The sequence below is a fragment of the Glycine soja genome, chromosome 14 (assembly GCF_004193775.1).
Source record: "Glycine soja cultivar W05 chromosome 14, ASM419377v2, whole genome shotgun sequence".
Taxonomy (NCBI): domain Eukaryota; kingdom Viridiplantae; phylum Streptophyta; class Magnoliopsida; order Fabales; family Fabaceae; genus Glycine; species Glycine soja.
The window spans coordinates 13743215-13759444 of NC_041015.1; the positions used below are offsets into that span (position 1 = coordinate 13743215).

The following is a 16230-nucleotide window of genomic DNA, read 5'->3' on the forward strand; positions in this document are numbered from 1 at the left end:
CGTTTTAAGAAGCCGTTAGATCAGATTCTAAACCACACTCAACCAACCCCACTCAACCATGGTTAGTTAGCATCTTCCGAATATACCCTCGAACTTGATTTTAATCACAACCATGAAGCATCTGTTACGCAGTATAAGACCAGCCTCCGAGACTCGCTAGGTTTGCCGAACTAACTCCCCAAAGGGGACTTTCAAAAGAAGAAGTAGAAGAATACAAAAAGTCCTTTCTGCCCTTTCCTTATTTTTCTCTCTCTCGTAATGGCGAGTTCTTCAAGAACAAAATCTAGTGGACCAGTGCTGCGTTCTTCTTCTCTCTCACATTCTAACAGCTTCTGTTCGTATTCAACATCAAACGCACCGTTTCACTCACCTTCGTCAAGCTTCTTCAACTCGCACGTGGCTTCCCGCTCCACTTCCCCGACACGTGTGAACCTATTCCGCGCCGCGCCGCCTCCCTCGCATTCGGTCCGGTTCGCCCTCGACCGGTCCATCTCCCCGAACCGGAGCCACGTCATCGCGAGGAAGCACCAGCATCACCGCCACGTTACGGCTCAGAAGAAAACGTGCATGTGTTCTCCGACGACGCATCCCGGTTCGTTCCGGTGCAGCCTCCACAAGAACAATAACCAGAACGCGCAAACCGGTTCGTTTCCGTCGAACCGGCTCAACATGCGGCGGTCCGCGATGAAGAACTCGCTCGTGAGAATCGGTGGCGTCGAAGGCGAGTGGGTGAAACGCGCCCTCACTGCGCTGATTCGTCCTTCGTCGCATCAACAGCGGAGAAGATCCGCGTTCGAACCGCGACCGAGTCGTCTTTCAATCATGTCAAAAGCTGAAGAAGAAGAATGAAATCTATGAATTGTTATTATTTGTTTCTCTCTCTCTCTCTCTCTTACAGGTTTTGAATCGCCGGAACATTCGCTTCTCCGCCGCCGGTAACGGATTCTCTCCGATTGCGTCGCCAGAGAATTTGGAAGATTTTGTTGGCGTAGATTTAAGAGGCTGGACTCTGGACTCGGAGAATTGGTTATTGTACATAACATTTGCTATGGAAGGAGAATTTTTTTGGACAGTTTTACTTTTTGATTAAAATTCAATTCGAAAAAAAGATAAACCCTAGAAAATTAAAGGATAACCAGAATCTTAATTCATTTTATTTGTGAAATTTTGATCTTCAGAATTCGAATTTACGAGTGTGGATTGATGAGTTTGTTGTTCTTGCCGTTAACGTTCCGTCGTTCGTTCGTTCGTTCGTTCGTCACGTCGTGTGGTGGTTTTGTTGCCGCCGTTGCCTCTCCGTTATCTTTCGTCCAGTTGCTTTGCGTTTGGTGTAAGGTATTTTGTTTATTTTTTTATGTTTATTTTTTATTTTATTTTATTTGTTTAATTGCAAGTTTGGTTGTGCAGATGTTTGGTGCCGGAGCTATCCGAGACGGACGGGTTTCGTCTTTAAAATAAGGAGGGTGCAGCTCACATTTGACGTCTTTAAAATATTTTAGAGAAAAAAAGTGAAAATAACAAAAAATGATAAGAAAAGATTTTAACAAGAATCTGAAAATTTTATTAATTTTAAAAGTAATTATTTTGAAATAATTCAAATTTAAATAGTGATTTGTAATTAAAATCCAATAGAAAATTATTTTATACTTTATTAATCTCTTAATATATTACACACATAAAATTACTGGAAAAAATTTTAAGTTCAATTTTATATAATATACTATTGAAAAAAATTTAAATGTGATTAAATTTTAGAAAATTAGTGTGATAATAGGTTGAAAGAACTGAAATCTTTGAGAATAAATATAGCGAGATCTTATTCACAAGTCAAATGATAGTTAAAATAAAGTGATCAATATTGGAAAGATTGAGTTGAATATCACAAAAATCTTTTCATGAGATAAAACCAGCTATATTGAATATTACAATAATCTTTTCATGAGATGAAGACAGCTAGGTGCCGTATGATGTGATTCATTGTAATTAAAATTGCAATTATTATGCAATACGACTCAAGTTAGAAAAAGTGACCATTGGTGGCTTTGTGAAAATTTCAGCCGATGGTAATCTGAAAAGTACACTCAATCGAATTATGTTAATTAAATTATTTATTTCAAGTGATGTTGAAAATGCTGCCTTAAAAATTTCATAATTTTATTGAAATTTACTAACTATTTTGCTGCAGGAATTTTTCCAGTTCACGTGAAATGTACAATATTATTGAATTCTAGAAAACAAAAATGAGGTAGTAAAAAAAGAAATAGATGACATTTTTACTTTGGTTTTTATGAAAAAATAGATGCCATTTATACTTGAAAAATGCAATAGACAAATACTACATGATTCTTCTATAGGATTTTATGGGATTTTTTTATATGAATTGTTTCTCTTTTTTATAAGACTTTTTCTAATGAGTAATACCACATTTCCTATTAATTTTTTATACTATTTTATATAAACAAAGTTTTAAATAAAAACAATACATTTAATGTCTCAAAAATATAAAATGCATTCAATATTCACCATACAAAAGAAGCAAGAGGATATTAAAAGAGAATTTAGAATTATTCTTTTCAGATTAAATCTAGCATAAACTATTTTTTTTTTACCGAAAAAAGTGTCCTTGTTTTTAATACTTTTTTCCTTTTTTTAGGAATGCCTAAGTTGTTTTATATACATGTTTTTCTTATTTTCTACATAATCAAATAAAAAGAAAAATGTTAAAATTTAATATTTTCTTTTCTAACAAACAATTTGAATATTATCTCATTATTTATTTTTTTTTTATTTCTTTCTTTTAAATTATTATCTCGTAATCAAATAATAATTTTATTTGTTTTAACTGGGAATTATAGGGGAATTAATTTTCAGTAAGCAAGAGAACAATATATTAATTTTCAATATTTACCATACAAAGGAAGCAAAATGACATTATAGGGGAACTTAGAATTATTCTTTTCAGATTACATCTTGTATTAACTATTTTTTTACCAAAAAAAAGTGTCCTTGTTTTTTTATACTTTTTCCTTTTGTAGGAATGACTAAGTTGCTGTAAAAAAAAAAAAAAGGAATGCCTAAGTTGTTTTATATACATGTTTTTTATTGTTTTCTACATAATCAAATAAAAAGAAAAATATTAAATTTTCATATTTTCTTCTCTTTTTTAACAAACAACTTTGAATATTATCTCATGTTAAATTTAAATTTTTATCCCAAATTAAACATGTTTCTTCTACGCTACAGACTACACACTTTGGACCAAACGTTAGTTTGCAGTAATTTCACAATTTGGTCTGGTAAGGGACGCGCAACGCGTGGAAACTGGAGGTAGACCCTCTCAAGTCTCTACTTTTTGAATATTATCCATAGTTAACAAAGTTAATAAAGTTACTGAAATTAGGTAGTCCCTTCCTATTTATTAATAGGAAGGGCTAAAATTAATTACCTACTAACTTGATGATAAAGTTACTGAAATTAAAATATAGCCTTTAGGTAAACTTGTTTTTCCTGCTTTTATTTTCATTTTACAATCTTTCCCAATATATTTTTAAAAATTTAATGATAATAATTATTATATATATACAAATAATGACATAAATATTAAAATCATAAAATTTTAATATAACAAACCAAATAACTTACATATTAAATAATTAAAAATACAAAAAAAAAGTTGAGAAGTAATGTTTTTTTTATAGAATAAGCAGTGGGTTAAAAAAATATAAAATTAGAGAAGACAAAATATAAAAAGTTAAATAATTTAATTGTAACATTATCAAAAAAGTTTTTTTGTAATATTAAATAATTCAATTGTAACATATATAAGTCCACCTGAAATTTAATTAAATCAATTATAATCATCAATTTTTTTTTTAATTTAAACATTTATTGTTTAGAAATTCACTAGAAATTGTAACACCTTCAAATTTTTTTTCTTAATTTATTTTGGACAATGTGATGAGCTAGACAGTGAAAATTTATAGTGTAATTTAATTTTGTGTTTGTGTGATTTAATTTATTCTTTATATAATTTTAAATGCATAATTTTTGTGCAAATTTTTTTCTTAATTTATTTTGCTACACTGTGTAAAGTGACAATGTGGTGAGTTAGACAATGAAAATTTATAGTGTAATTTAATTTTGTGTTTGTGTGATTTAATTTATTCTTTATATAATTTTAAATGCATAATTTTCGTGCTATATATATGTGTGTGTGTCTATATTTAGTGTAAATAATTTGTTTAGTCTAACTTGACAGAGATATGGAAACTGTCTGAACGAAGATTCTTTATGTAACAAAATTGTGTTGTATCCTGAGTGACAATGTAATTTAGCTCTATGTAAGAGTAATCTTTATGTGAGTTTTACTCTAGTTACACGTAATCCTAGGAAGATTAGCACAATAATCAAGGTGTTTAGGATAGAATTTACTAGTTTTAGTAAAAAGCAAGAATATCCATTTTTGACAAAACTCTACTTTAACCATTTTTAGTAGAAAATTCAAAAGGAAACCATACTAATTGTGGGCTTGATTTACACAGTTTCCATGAACTACCAAGAGTCATTCATGAATCAAAATTGAGTGATTAAGATAAATCAACACCTTAATCCATCAGACCAAAGCCTTAAGCACACTTACAAGCTTCATTAAAACCCCAAAACAGTGTCATTTTCTCTCATTTTCATGTCAGCTTCTAGGTAGAGTAGCAAAACTTCTTCTTCTTGCTCTTGAGGGATGATATAGAAATCTTGAAGCCTAGAAGTGTTGGTAAGCAAGTTCACCCTTCACTCTAGCCTTGTTCATTCTTCTTCATCACTTGAATTTTCTCTCATGCTCTTGAGTTTTGTTGAAGCTTGTTTTTGACTCAAGAGAACTTCATTATTGGTTCATTTGGTTGTACCCTTCTCTTTCACGTGGAGGCTGCAAGAGGTAAGGGGGGTCTCTCCAATTTAAATCCTAACCATGTGATGCATGGAAACTTAGCTTCAAAAATGTAGTTGTGTTCTTGAAATTTTCGCGCTTGCTGCCTTGTCCTGGAACTGTATGCTGGATTATTTTTCTTGAAATTTTGATGCCAAAATGAGTTCTTTGGGTATTGAAACCTAGGGTCAGATTTATGGTGCGTCTTAAATGGAATCTTCTAGAGAAAGTGATGAGCACAACCAGTTAAAGAGATTTTTAGGAAGCTACAATTTTAACATGAATTTGACCTGGTTAGTACTGTTATGTGTGCTGTTTGTTTTGGAATTTTTAACCTCAAAAATGAATTTATTAGGTATGACAATGTAGGGTCACACATAAGGTTTAGGAAAAATCAATTTTTAGAGCACCTAGAAAATTTGATTAAAGTTTAGGAATAAAATTTGGTGAATCTGAACAACAAGGGAATTTGAGTATCAGATAACTTAATTTAGTAATTTTAAGCTTAAAATGGAGTTAGAACATGGGAAAAATCTTGGGGAAGAAGTAGGGAATGTTAAGAATTGATTCTGGCAAAATTATAGGACAATAGACTAAGACTGATAAAATCACTAGAATTAAGCACTTTGTGCTTTGTATTTTTGAATAACATGATTGAGCATGCTGAACATTTATTTCTAAATTACTATTGTTTTGAATGAATAAGACCGTGAAAGTGTGAACTTTGACAAATTATATTTGATGTGACATTATATATATATATATATATATATATATATATATATATATATATATATATATATTGACGATCTTTTTTGCACGCACTTTGGGTTGGGTCCAGGGGTGTCTGACCCTTGATAAATTGTTTGTTATAATTTCGGGTTGATTGTATTTTAGCTATTATGTTGTCTACTAATAGATGTGTTCTTTTTATTACTTGAGAGATTGAGATTGATTTCCTGAGAGTAGTAGTATGTTTGATGCTCGCCTCTATTTCTTGTTGTGTGAATGTTTGATTATGTTTGTCATACGTGGCATGAGGGCTACACACACGACGCGACGATAAGAGCAAGAGAACCAAAAGAAGAGTAAAGAATCCAAGGTTCTATGCCATCCATGAATGGTGAGGTTGCGTTGAGAAAGTAGATGATGGACAGAGATACACTGGGGTGTAGTAAGCACAGAGGTTCATGGGACCTAGGGGAATAAGCGAGTGGTGACTACCCGCCATTTGGCGCAGGAAGTTCACAAGCCTCACTTTGCTATTCCTGACTGGCTTTGAGACTATACTTTTTGAGTTGGGAGCTGGGGATTGATGTACAATGTATTTGTAAGTGGAGATCACTATTGACTATCATCCACATAAAAGTGTAAGATCATCATGACCTGGGAGGCTTGGTGGTAGTGGTTTGGCCCTATTGTGAAATAAGTGGGATAGTTATGCGCTTAGGACACGAGAGTGTTGTTTGCTTAGACAATCACACACACTGGTTAAGTAAATTGAATACTATGATTTTGTTTGTGTGTTTGTGGCGTTTGAGGAGTGAAGGACACACCTTTCACATGCACTTTGGTTACATCAAACGCCACTTTTTGTTGTCAGATGAGCCCCAGATACCATTGATTACCGTAGAGGCACTCGTTACGTATCATGTTCCTTTCGAGTGTACTCCTCGGTGTGACATTAACCATATTATTATCTACTTAGGATTTGAGCGGTCACACAACCCACTATGGTTCATGCGACACTTCTTTGAGCATGATGTTAATGGGAGGGTCACCATATCTACCTTTTGCCAGTATATGATCGTTAAAGTCTATGCGGATGTTGGAGATTTTATTGATGATGAGGATCTCACGTCATTCGAGATTGTTTTCTACCAGGGTGTATGTGATGAAGGGATATCCAGGGAAGAGATGATTTTGTCTGACAAGGAATGAGATTCCTTGAGAGACGAGCAACCCTTATGAGGATATGACTTCACCCTAGGTAGTTTAAGTGTCTTCGGTAGTGAGTGTTCTGAGTGTAGGATTGTTTTCCACTTTTTGAGGTATATGTGGGGTAGAGAGATTTCTATACTCAATGTCATGATATGTTGTTGTATTAATCCTCTTGGTGATACTGTATAATAATGTGATGCACAGTGAATATTTTATCTTTCTTGCAAACACTAGAAACTATTTCAATATATTTATGTTTATATCCTAAGGATCACTGAGATTCAGTATGTATGATTACGTATTTTTTTTGAGTTTATCATCATTTAATTTTGTATAAGTTAATTCTTTATAAGTTATACTTTATCATAGCACTGTGTGAGGATGAAAGAAAAACGACAACAACTTTTGAAATGACTTTTAAATAGAGAATGCATTTTGACAACACCTTTACTCATGCATTTTAATTATAGTTACATACTTTAATCAAGCATATATTTATATATATATATATATGCACGCACGTGATCCTTTTTTCTAGAAAGAAATATTGAGATATTTTATCAACTTAAAAATAAAAATTAAATTTAATAACGCGTATTTCGCAGAATATATTATTTAAATAATTTTAAAGTTATATTTCAAAAAAAGAATTTGAGGTGTTATAAAATAACCTTAAGTAACACATGGAATATATTTATATACTATATATTAATTATTACAATATTTAAATAAAACAATAAAAACTATAATATATAAGATTATAATATTATAACTATAATATATTAATTATCATCAATAATATTCTAAACGCTATTTACTGCAACAGTTTAATATTTATTTTAAATAATAATAATTTTATTTCTTGCATATTATAATATAATAACAACTGTTTTAAACTTTTTTAAAAAATTTAACAGTTTTCTAAAAGAAATATAATATGTGGTTAGTCAAACATGTAGTGCTTGAATTTCTCCTAGTAATAAATAACATTAACAGTGTGAAAAAACAACATTAATATTATTTATATATTATGATGAATATAAATTATAATATTTAGTTAAATTATAATTCATATCTCGTAAATATTTTTAAAATGACTTTTGTAATCGAATATCATTGATGAAAGTTATTTTTGCTTGTGTAAATATGAATTTTAGGATAAATAATGACTTTTGTCCTTCAAAATATAAAACAGTGACAATTTATTGAATTTAATATGTAAAAGAATAAAAATTCTAAAATAATCCTCAAAATGCTAAAAAATGTGTCAAAAATGTTTTTGTCATTAAGTGGGAAGTTAAATTCAATTTATACATTAATTTTGTGGATCATTTTTTCATTAAATTATAATTTTTTAAGATCAATTTAATATTAAATTATAAAGTTTAGACACTATTTGATGCAGACCATTAAAGTTAACCTTTCACACTTAATGACATAAATACTTTTTACACTTTCAAGAATTATTTCACAATTTTTTTATTTCAAAAACTAATTATCACTGCATTATTCTACCAAGGACAAAAGTAACAATTTATCTAAATTTTTATTATTACGCAAGACACAAAATGTTGATACAAATGATATTAACAAAAATTACGCAACTTTTTAATACTATCAAACTTGTACACTACTAATAATTACATATGATAAATGAAGTAATAATTATATATGAATATATTTAATTTTTAATTTTTTTTCTAAGTTGGTATTGTTAATTTTTAAAAATTAAAATTGATTTGTGTGGTGCAGATGCGTTCAGGAGAAATGTTTTCTTCAACTATGAGAAACGCATAAGATTGCGAAGTCCTCCGGAAAAGGTGCTACTAATAGTGGCATATGTATCACTGTAAATATTTAGTGATTTAATCTTAACATAATACTGTAATATCTTTCTACGTGCCCAAAAATTCAACTGATGTTTTTAATTGCGGTTGATTTGTCTAGATTTATTTATTTATACTTTAAAGCTAAATCTCTGAACTTTAGAAATAAAGTAAAAATTGTATGACGAATTTAATTTCTCTAGCTGATAGAAAAGGAAATTATTACATGGTTCGGAGTACTATGGTCTAGAGTCTAGACCAATGTCCATGCTATACATAATTCAGTTTTGTTTTATTTACTCTCTATCTTGCGAATTCAGAAATCTCAGTTGTATCACACGGAAATTGGTTGGAACCATAATGTGCTGATCATGGATGATGTACCTCTTTCTACTTAAAAAGTGACTTGAAAGAAGGGGAGGAGAGAGATAGAACATGGGAGGAGAGAGAGGGTGGGGAACAAGGAAACAGAAAAAAAGCTAGGTTTTATTTAGGGATGATTAATGTTCACCCATTTTTGGGTGGGTTGGAGTGGAAAGAGAAGATACATAGGAAGGGAAAGTGAGTATACATTTCTCTGTTTTCTTTCTAAAATAATTTCACTGAACATTCCTATGAGTGCTATTTTTTCCCTTTATTTTTATAAAAAATAAGCTGCATAATGTTTTAATAATTTTTCAGAAAATGAATTTGGATTGGCTCCTCCTAAATTCCTTTAAAGGAGAAGAGAAGTCCAGAAAAAGCTGGGTTAAATTTTACTTGACAAAATAATTCTAAACCCCCCTTAAGGCTCTAACATCTTCGTGCAAATCATCCAGCATACTAGATACAAAAACTATTGAATGCATATTATTTTCTTAAAAGATATTAGATAGCTTTTCCAATTCGTTTAATTATTATCTTGTAGGGAATTATGAGGATTAACAATAGAATATAACATTACTGGGTTAATGTTACACAAAGTAATATGCTTTCAAATGATCACTGCATTGACAACGTCTACTACTCTTTTGATTAAGGTTTTTGAGTACTTTGCATCTGATCGTAGTTCAGAAGGAGAAGTTCTGATGAAACCAGCAGACCTAATGCGGGCAGTGGTTCCTGTTTTCCTCCATCTGAATCCCACCTTGTTAGAGATGGATACTTGGAAGGAGAAAGGAGGCCAGGCCATTTAGGCTGCCCTCCTTCCAAATTTTTTATGCTTTTTGATGTAAACAATGATGGTCTGATATCTTTTAAAGAGTTGTCTCCTCTGTCTTAATGTTGTGTTCTCTGTCAAGTTTTTATTTTTTGGTGATTGGGGAGTTGGGCAAATTGCTAATTTGCTATTTATTGTATGCAGTTTGTGTGTTAGGTTTCACAAAATGTGTTGTTTTCATGTTTTTTTTTGCAGCCTTTTGAAAACATTAAACAAATTATAAATGAGGTGATGATTTTGTATTTGTTTGTGAAAATATGAAATGGAAAGAGAAAGTGTTTTCTCAAACTAAACATGTCCTTTCTTTACTTCTTCTCCTTCCTTTTTAATTACAAAGGATGTCTAAGACCTGTTATGGGAAGGGGGTTATGCAAGCTCCATTGGAGCTTGTAGGCCTAGGATCTTCTTCATCAATGGATTCCTTTGCTTCTTGGAAGATGAATGGCAGCGGAATGGAGAAGGAAGAGAGAGAGGAGACGCCACTTCAAGGAGAAGATGAGTCTAGAAGAAGCTCACCACCATAGGAGGCCATGGATAAGAGCTTGGAGGAAGAAGGAGATGAATGAAGGGAGAGGGAGAGAAGAGCACGAAATTTTGTGCTCAAAAGGAGCTCTGAAATCTGAAGTTAATATTCAAATGATCAAAGTTGCAAAAAAATGCACACACATGACCTCTATTTATAGCCTAAGTGTCACACAAAATTGGAGGGAAATTCAAATTTCACTTGAATTTGAAATTGAATTTGTGGAGCCAAACTTTGGAGCCAAAATTTCACTAATTATGATTAGTGAATTTTAGTTATGGTTCAGCCCACTAATCCAAGATCAATTCCAAGATTCTCCACTAAGTGTGCTTAGGTGTCATGAGGCATGAAAAGCATGAAGGACATGCACAAAGTGTGACTATATGATGTGGCAATGGGGTGTAGTAAGCAAATGCTCACCTCCCCCTCTAAAATTTAATTGGATTGGGCTTCTACCAATTCAATTAAATTTATTTCCAACCACACACATCAAATATCCACTTAGTGCATGTCAAATTACAAAACTACCCCTAATACAAAAACTAGTCTAGGTGCCCTAAAATACAAGGGCTGAAAAATCCTATATTTCTAGGGTACCCTACCTTCATTATGGAGCCCTAAATACAAGGCCCAAAATTAATGAAACCTTAATCTAATATGTACCAAGATAAGTGGGCTCATACTTAGCCCATGGGCCCGAAATCTACCCTAAGGCTCATGAGAACCCTAGGGCCTTCTCTTGCATTTTTGGCCCAATCTTCTTGGAGTCTTCTATCCAATGCCCTTGGGGGGTTGGATTGCATCAGGGGGATAGGGTAAAGTGGAGGCAAGGCAGCTTATGTAGGATTTGATTTGAGGATGAAGCAGTCCTCAAAGGGGCTTTCTGCCACTTTAACTAAGGTTATTTGGCTATTTTTCTTCTATTTTGCATTTTCTTTTCAATCTGTCTCCTCATGATCTATATGTTTGTATGTGTGTCCAAATGCTGTTATTTTTCTCTGGAGCAGGTATATCCTTTTTGTAACACTACTCAGCATCCTGGAATCAAGCTTTTCAGTGGCATTTAAAATGTTTGATGTCCACAATAATGGGTTAGTGTTCGTGCTACTCCTTTGAAAGTGAAGTATCACTTGGTAGTCTCAATGTATATATAGCCCGAGTTAATATTTTGTAAATTGTGATTCTTTCTTTTACAGTATATTCTTCTCTTTACTCATTTTAACCATTATATTAATCAGTAATTTTTTTGAGCATGAGGATATTGCAATTAGTTTGTTGTGAACTTGTGATGGCATCAATTTCAAGGCTACACAAAATGTTGCATTGTAATTCTAGCTACATATGAATTGGATTTGCAGCCCTGTGGGTGCTTGCTTTTCCACTGTTATAATTATACCTCTCTTCTGATGACATTAATTCGTTTTCCCCATTTTGAAGGGAGATAAATAAGGAAGAATTCAAGAAAGTGATGGCATTGATGCGATCTTGTCATCGACAGGGTGTTCACCACAGGGATGGACTGCGAATTGGCCTAAAGGTGAGTGATTCTGTGGAAGATGGAGAGTGGAATACTTTTTTGATAAAGATGGAAATGGATGCCTCCAGCATGATAAATTCGAAATTTTTTTGAGAGTTGCATGATGAGGTAAATTTCTAGTTGCTTCAATCACACCATGTCATTATGGGGTTTGATTTATTTTTATTTTGTAGGGAATGATATTTTGAGGGATTAAGCAGCTACACTCCACTTAAGTTTTCTTCTTAATCCTCTTTATATCATTTTATTCGGTGTTTCGCTCTTATGTTAGGGAGGATTCCTCATCCTCCAAATGCACTGTAAGCTCTTGTCTTTTGTCTTGGTAATTTTTTTTTTCTTTAAACACCCTCTCCAAAATGCAGGGAAAGGTAAAATCATAAGTTTGATTTTTGGTTTCTGGTGTTTTGGCTATGGTTTGCTTGTCATTTCTGCTCCGCATATTTTGAAAACCATGTATTATAAGTTGTCTGAACATTTATGATATATTGCATAATTATGCATGTGGAAAAAGATCTTTATACTTTTATGTTTTTAATATCATTAATCTGGAGGTAGTTGAGACTTGTGATAATAGCATTAAGAACTGCAAAAAACTGATTTTGCTTTTATGTGTAATCTGAGATAGTTTTAAGAAATTTTATTGTTTGCAAATTTAAGTTTCTTAGTTATGTTAAATACTATAGGAATTAGGAATCATGCTGACTAGTTGTTTGGAAGGCAATAATTCTTTGGAACTTTGTCAGATATGGTGATTGTACTTGTGGGTCTGGCATGCTATCTTTTAGATCTATTTTGATCTTAGAAAGGGAAAAGCAAGCACAAGGATAGTGAAAATACTTAGAATTCTGCTTGGTGTGTGTCTATGGGATAGTACTGGATCAGGATAGAGAAGAAAAGGGATAAAATGTGTAATATTCTCTAGTACCGCTCTGGACTCTGGTAACAGAGCCAGAGATGAATTACTTACTCTAATGCCAGGGTATTCGAAAGACTGACCTCCTCCCACTCTTCAAGAGTCCAAACCTTTCCAACTTGATAAGATCCCCTCTCTCAAGTCTCAACTCCCCCTTTTTTTTATTCATAGGCACAGGCCTTGTTCAAACAATCTCACATAACTAAAAAATGCTAACTAATCAACCTATTGTAACTAACTACTTATGGGGGTTTATCTACCAGTATGTGACATGTGGTTGTGATTTATTGAGATAACTTGACACTTATGCTTCTACATAAACGATTGTGTGGATTTGAATCCCTGCCATAAATTTTATATATACTAGATTATTCTTTTCCATTCATTTATGTAGATTCTTTTCTATAGTGACCTTAGAAGTGGTTATGCATGACAATTGTAATATTTTATGCAGATTCTGAGGCTGGAGTTTGCTCATTATGACTACCAATCTCGACAAACCATATCAGCCAAGGACTTTGCGCTCTCCATGGTTGCTTCTGCCGACATGAGTCATCTAGGCAGGTTGCTTGAACGGGTTGATGGATTGAATGATGATCCACGCCTTAAGGATGCACGTCTCACATTTGAGGACTTAAAAAACTTTGCAGAGCTACGGAAAAAGTTACTGCCATTTTCTTTGGCCCTTTTCAGTTTTGGAGAAGTAAATGGCCTGTTGACAAGAGACGATTTTCAGAGAGCAGCATCACATGTATGGCATTTATCTTTGATTTTGTGCTCAACATAGTAGTAATAGAGGATAAGATATTCATATCATCTATACAATGTTACAAATCTTTTTTTCTGGGCTTAATTGCAAATTTAGTCCTCCTATTTGTCTTAGTTTTTGAATTTGATCCCCTTATAATTTAATTCACCAATTGAGTTCCCCATTTTTTTGCAATTCGGTAATTTTAGTCCCCCAACTCCAAATTTAGACGTTGACCGTTAATTTTTTACATTGACCGTCACGTGTCATGCTCTTATTGAAAATTGAATTTCGTGCACCTAATCAATGTCCAATAAAAGCATGACAGACAACGTTCAAATTTGAGATTGGGGACTAAAATTATTGGATTGCAAAAAAAATGGGAGACTCAATTGGTGAATTAAATTACAGGGAGATCAAATTTGTGAGTTGAGATAAATAGGGGGACCAAATTTGTAATTAAGTCTTTTTTCTGCTATCAATTGTTTGATTACATGATCTGGAGTGTGGACTTTAGATTAACCAAAGTGTTTTTCTAATATTCTTTCCTTGGCCAATTTTTGTAGATTATATGAAGAGGACAACAAATTCTTATATTGTCTGATTGTTATAATTTCAGGTATATGGCATATCTCTCTCGAACATTGTGGTTGAAATTGTTTTCCATTTGTTTGATGCAAATCGGGATGGAAACCTAAGTTTTGATGAGTTTGTTAGAGTGCTACACAAGCGTGAAAAGGATGTTGCACAGCCCATGGAGACAGGAATAATGGGCTGGTTGTCTTGTGGCGGGAATCGTATGCATAACCCTTTATCTTCATGGATGTTTTCCTGATGTAGAAAAGTTAATTTCACGAACATTTCAAGAACAGACATAACAAAATGGATTGGAACCCTTGATGGGAAGAGAAAAATGAAAGAAAAACAAAGGAAAAGATGGGTTGTGATTGTTAGTCTGGAACTGGAAGCTTCCCATAAAATGCATTTGTGTGCCAAGCACAGATCTTCCTGATATCACCTTACTTTGCAGCACCCTTAAAGAAAAGATGGACACATAAATAATCTACTTTTTAATAGCTTGGAAATATCAAACAAGTATGTTGTATAGTCAATATGTATCACTGAGGTGGTTACCTGTTTATCCCCCTTTGTGCGGTTGATTTTGGGTTGATTGCTGATACCCAACACCTGGAACTATTTTGCCATGTATGTACCCCAGCTTTGTACTCAACTCGTTCTGTTCAATGAAATATTTTAGAGTGTGTTTGGATGAGAGAATTTAAAATTCTGAGAAATTTTAAATTCTAAGAATTTCAAATACTTCAATTGAAATTCTTTTATTTTCAAAATTGTGTTTGGATAAAAAAAATTAAAATTGAGGGTGAAAGAAAATGAATGCAAAAAAAAAAAAAAGATATGGTTGGTGTGCTTCCAAAGAGAAGAATATTGATGCGGCATGGGAAGTTCCAGGGAAACCGGGACATAATAGCGTACACCACCATACTCGACCACAACATTCAGTCAACGACGCAGGGCATGACCCAGGTCCTCTGTGCTAGTGAGCATCTCCATCGCGTGATAGGCAGCGACGACTATTCCCATGACTGGCGGGTGCAATTCTATGTGTCTCCCTACGCCCGCACCTGATCAACGCTTCGCGAGCTCAAACGGTGTTTCTTGAAGAAGAGGATCATCGGCGTGAGGGAAGAGTCGCGAGTTTGAGAACGGGATTTCGGGAACTTTCAGGTGGAAGAGAGGATGAAGGTTATAAAGAAAAAACACGAACGTTTTGGAAGGTTCTTCTATCAAGAAGAGAATTTCAATTTCTCACCTTTTAGAAGAAAATTAAAATTCCACATTTTTAGTTGTTTAAAATTCCATAAATTTAAATTCTTCATAAAAAACATCCAAACAATGAATTTTAGATTAAAGAAATTTAAATTCTCTGATAAATTCTTTCCTCAGTTAAAATTCTCTATCCAAACACACTCTTACCTTGTGTTTGGATCAGGAATTTCAAAATTTCAGGGAATTTGAAATGATTTGATTTTAATTTTTTTCATTTTTTAAATGCTTTATTTGGATAAATCAATTCAAATTTCTTCCGTTTTAAATTTTTTGTTTGGATAGGGCAATTCAATTTCCTCCATATGCAAAATTTCAATTTTATATTTTAAATAGATGAAATTTTAATATTAAACTTTATAGAAAATAAACACAATCTACTTTTGAAATATTAATTAAAAAATATTTTTCAATTTTTAATAATTTATAAATACAAAATATTGATAATTTTAACTAGGGTTGTTTTGCCTGACCACAATCAGTGATGTTTTTAAACCGACATCAACCAAGACTATTTTTCGGTCGACATCAAATAAGGTTTTTTTTGTCAAAGTATGTCGGGAATATTTGTCAGCTGGGGCTATTTTTCGGCTAACATTGGTTGAGTCTATTATTCAGTCGATGTTGGCTAGGTTTTTTTTACCAACGTCGGCTTGGGTTTGTTTGGCCGACATCGGTTAGGGTCTTTTCAAACGACATTGACCAACACTATTTTTAGCCAACGCCGACCTAAAAAATTCTAGCAGGCGTTGACAAAAAAATCTACCCAATATCGGCT

The 16230-nt window shown here is 32.9% G+C and overlaps 1 protein-coding gene and 1 pseudogene across 1 annotated transcript; both read left to right on the top strand.

The window, feature by feature from the left end:
* Positions 1–151: 151 nt before the first annotated feature.
* On the top strand, positions 152–2351 carry LOC114383465. The gene is made up of 2 exons (XM_028343147.1): positions 152–1335; positions 1408–2351. Exon 1 carries the CDS (start codon positions 259–261, stop codon positions 847–849), a length of 591 nt encoding a protein of 196 aa, XP_028198948.1. The 5' UTR covers positions 152–258; the 3' UTR covers positions 850–1335; positions 1408–2351.
* A 6960-nt stretch (positions 2352–9311) lies between these two features.
* On the top strand, positions 9312–14877 carry LOC114384472 (annotated as a pseudogene).
* Positions 14878–16230: the final 1353 nt, after the last annotated feature.

What these genes read in the sequence shown, in the direction of transcription:
- LOC114383465 (XM_028343147.1), top strand. Translation starts at nt 259, where the DNA reads ATGGCGAGTTCTTCAAGAACAAAATCTAGTGGACCAGTGCTGCGTTCT.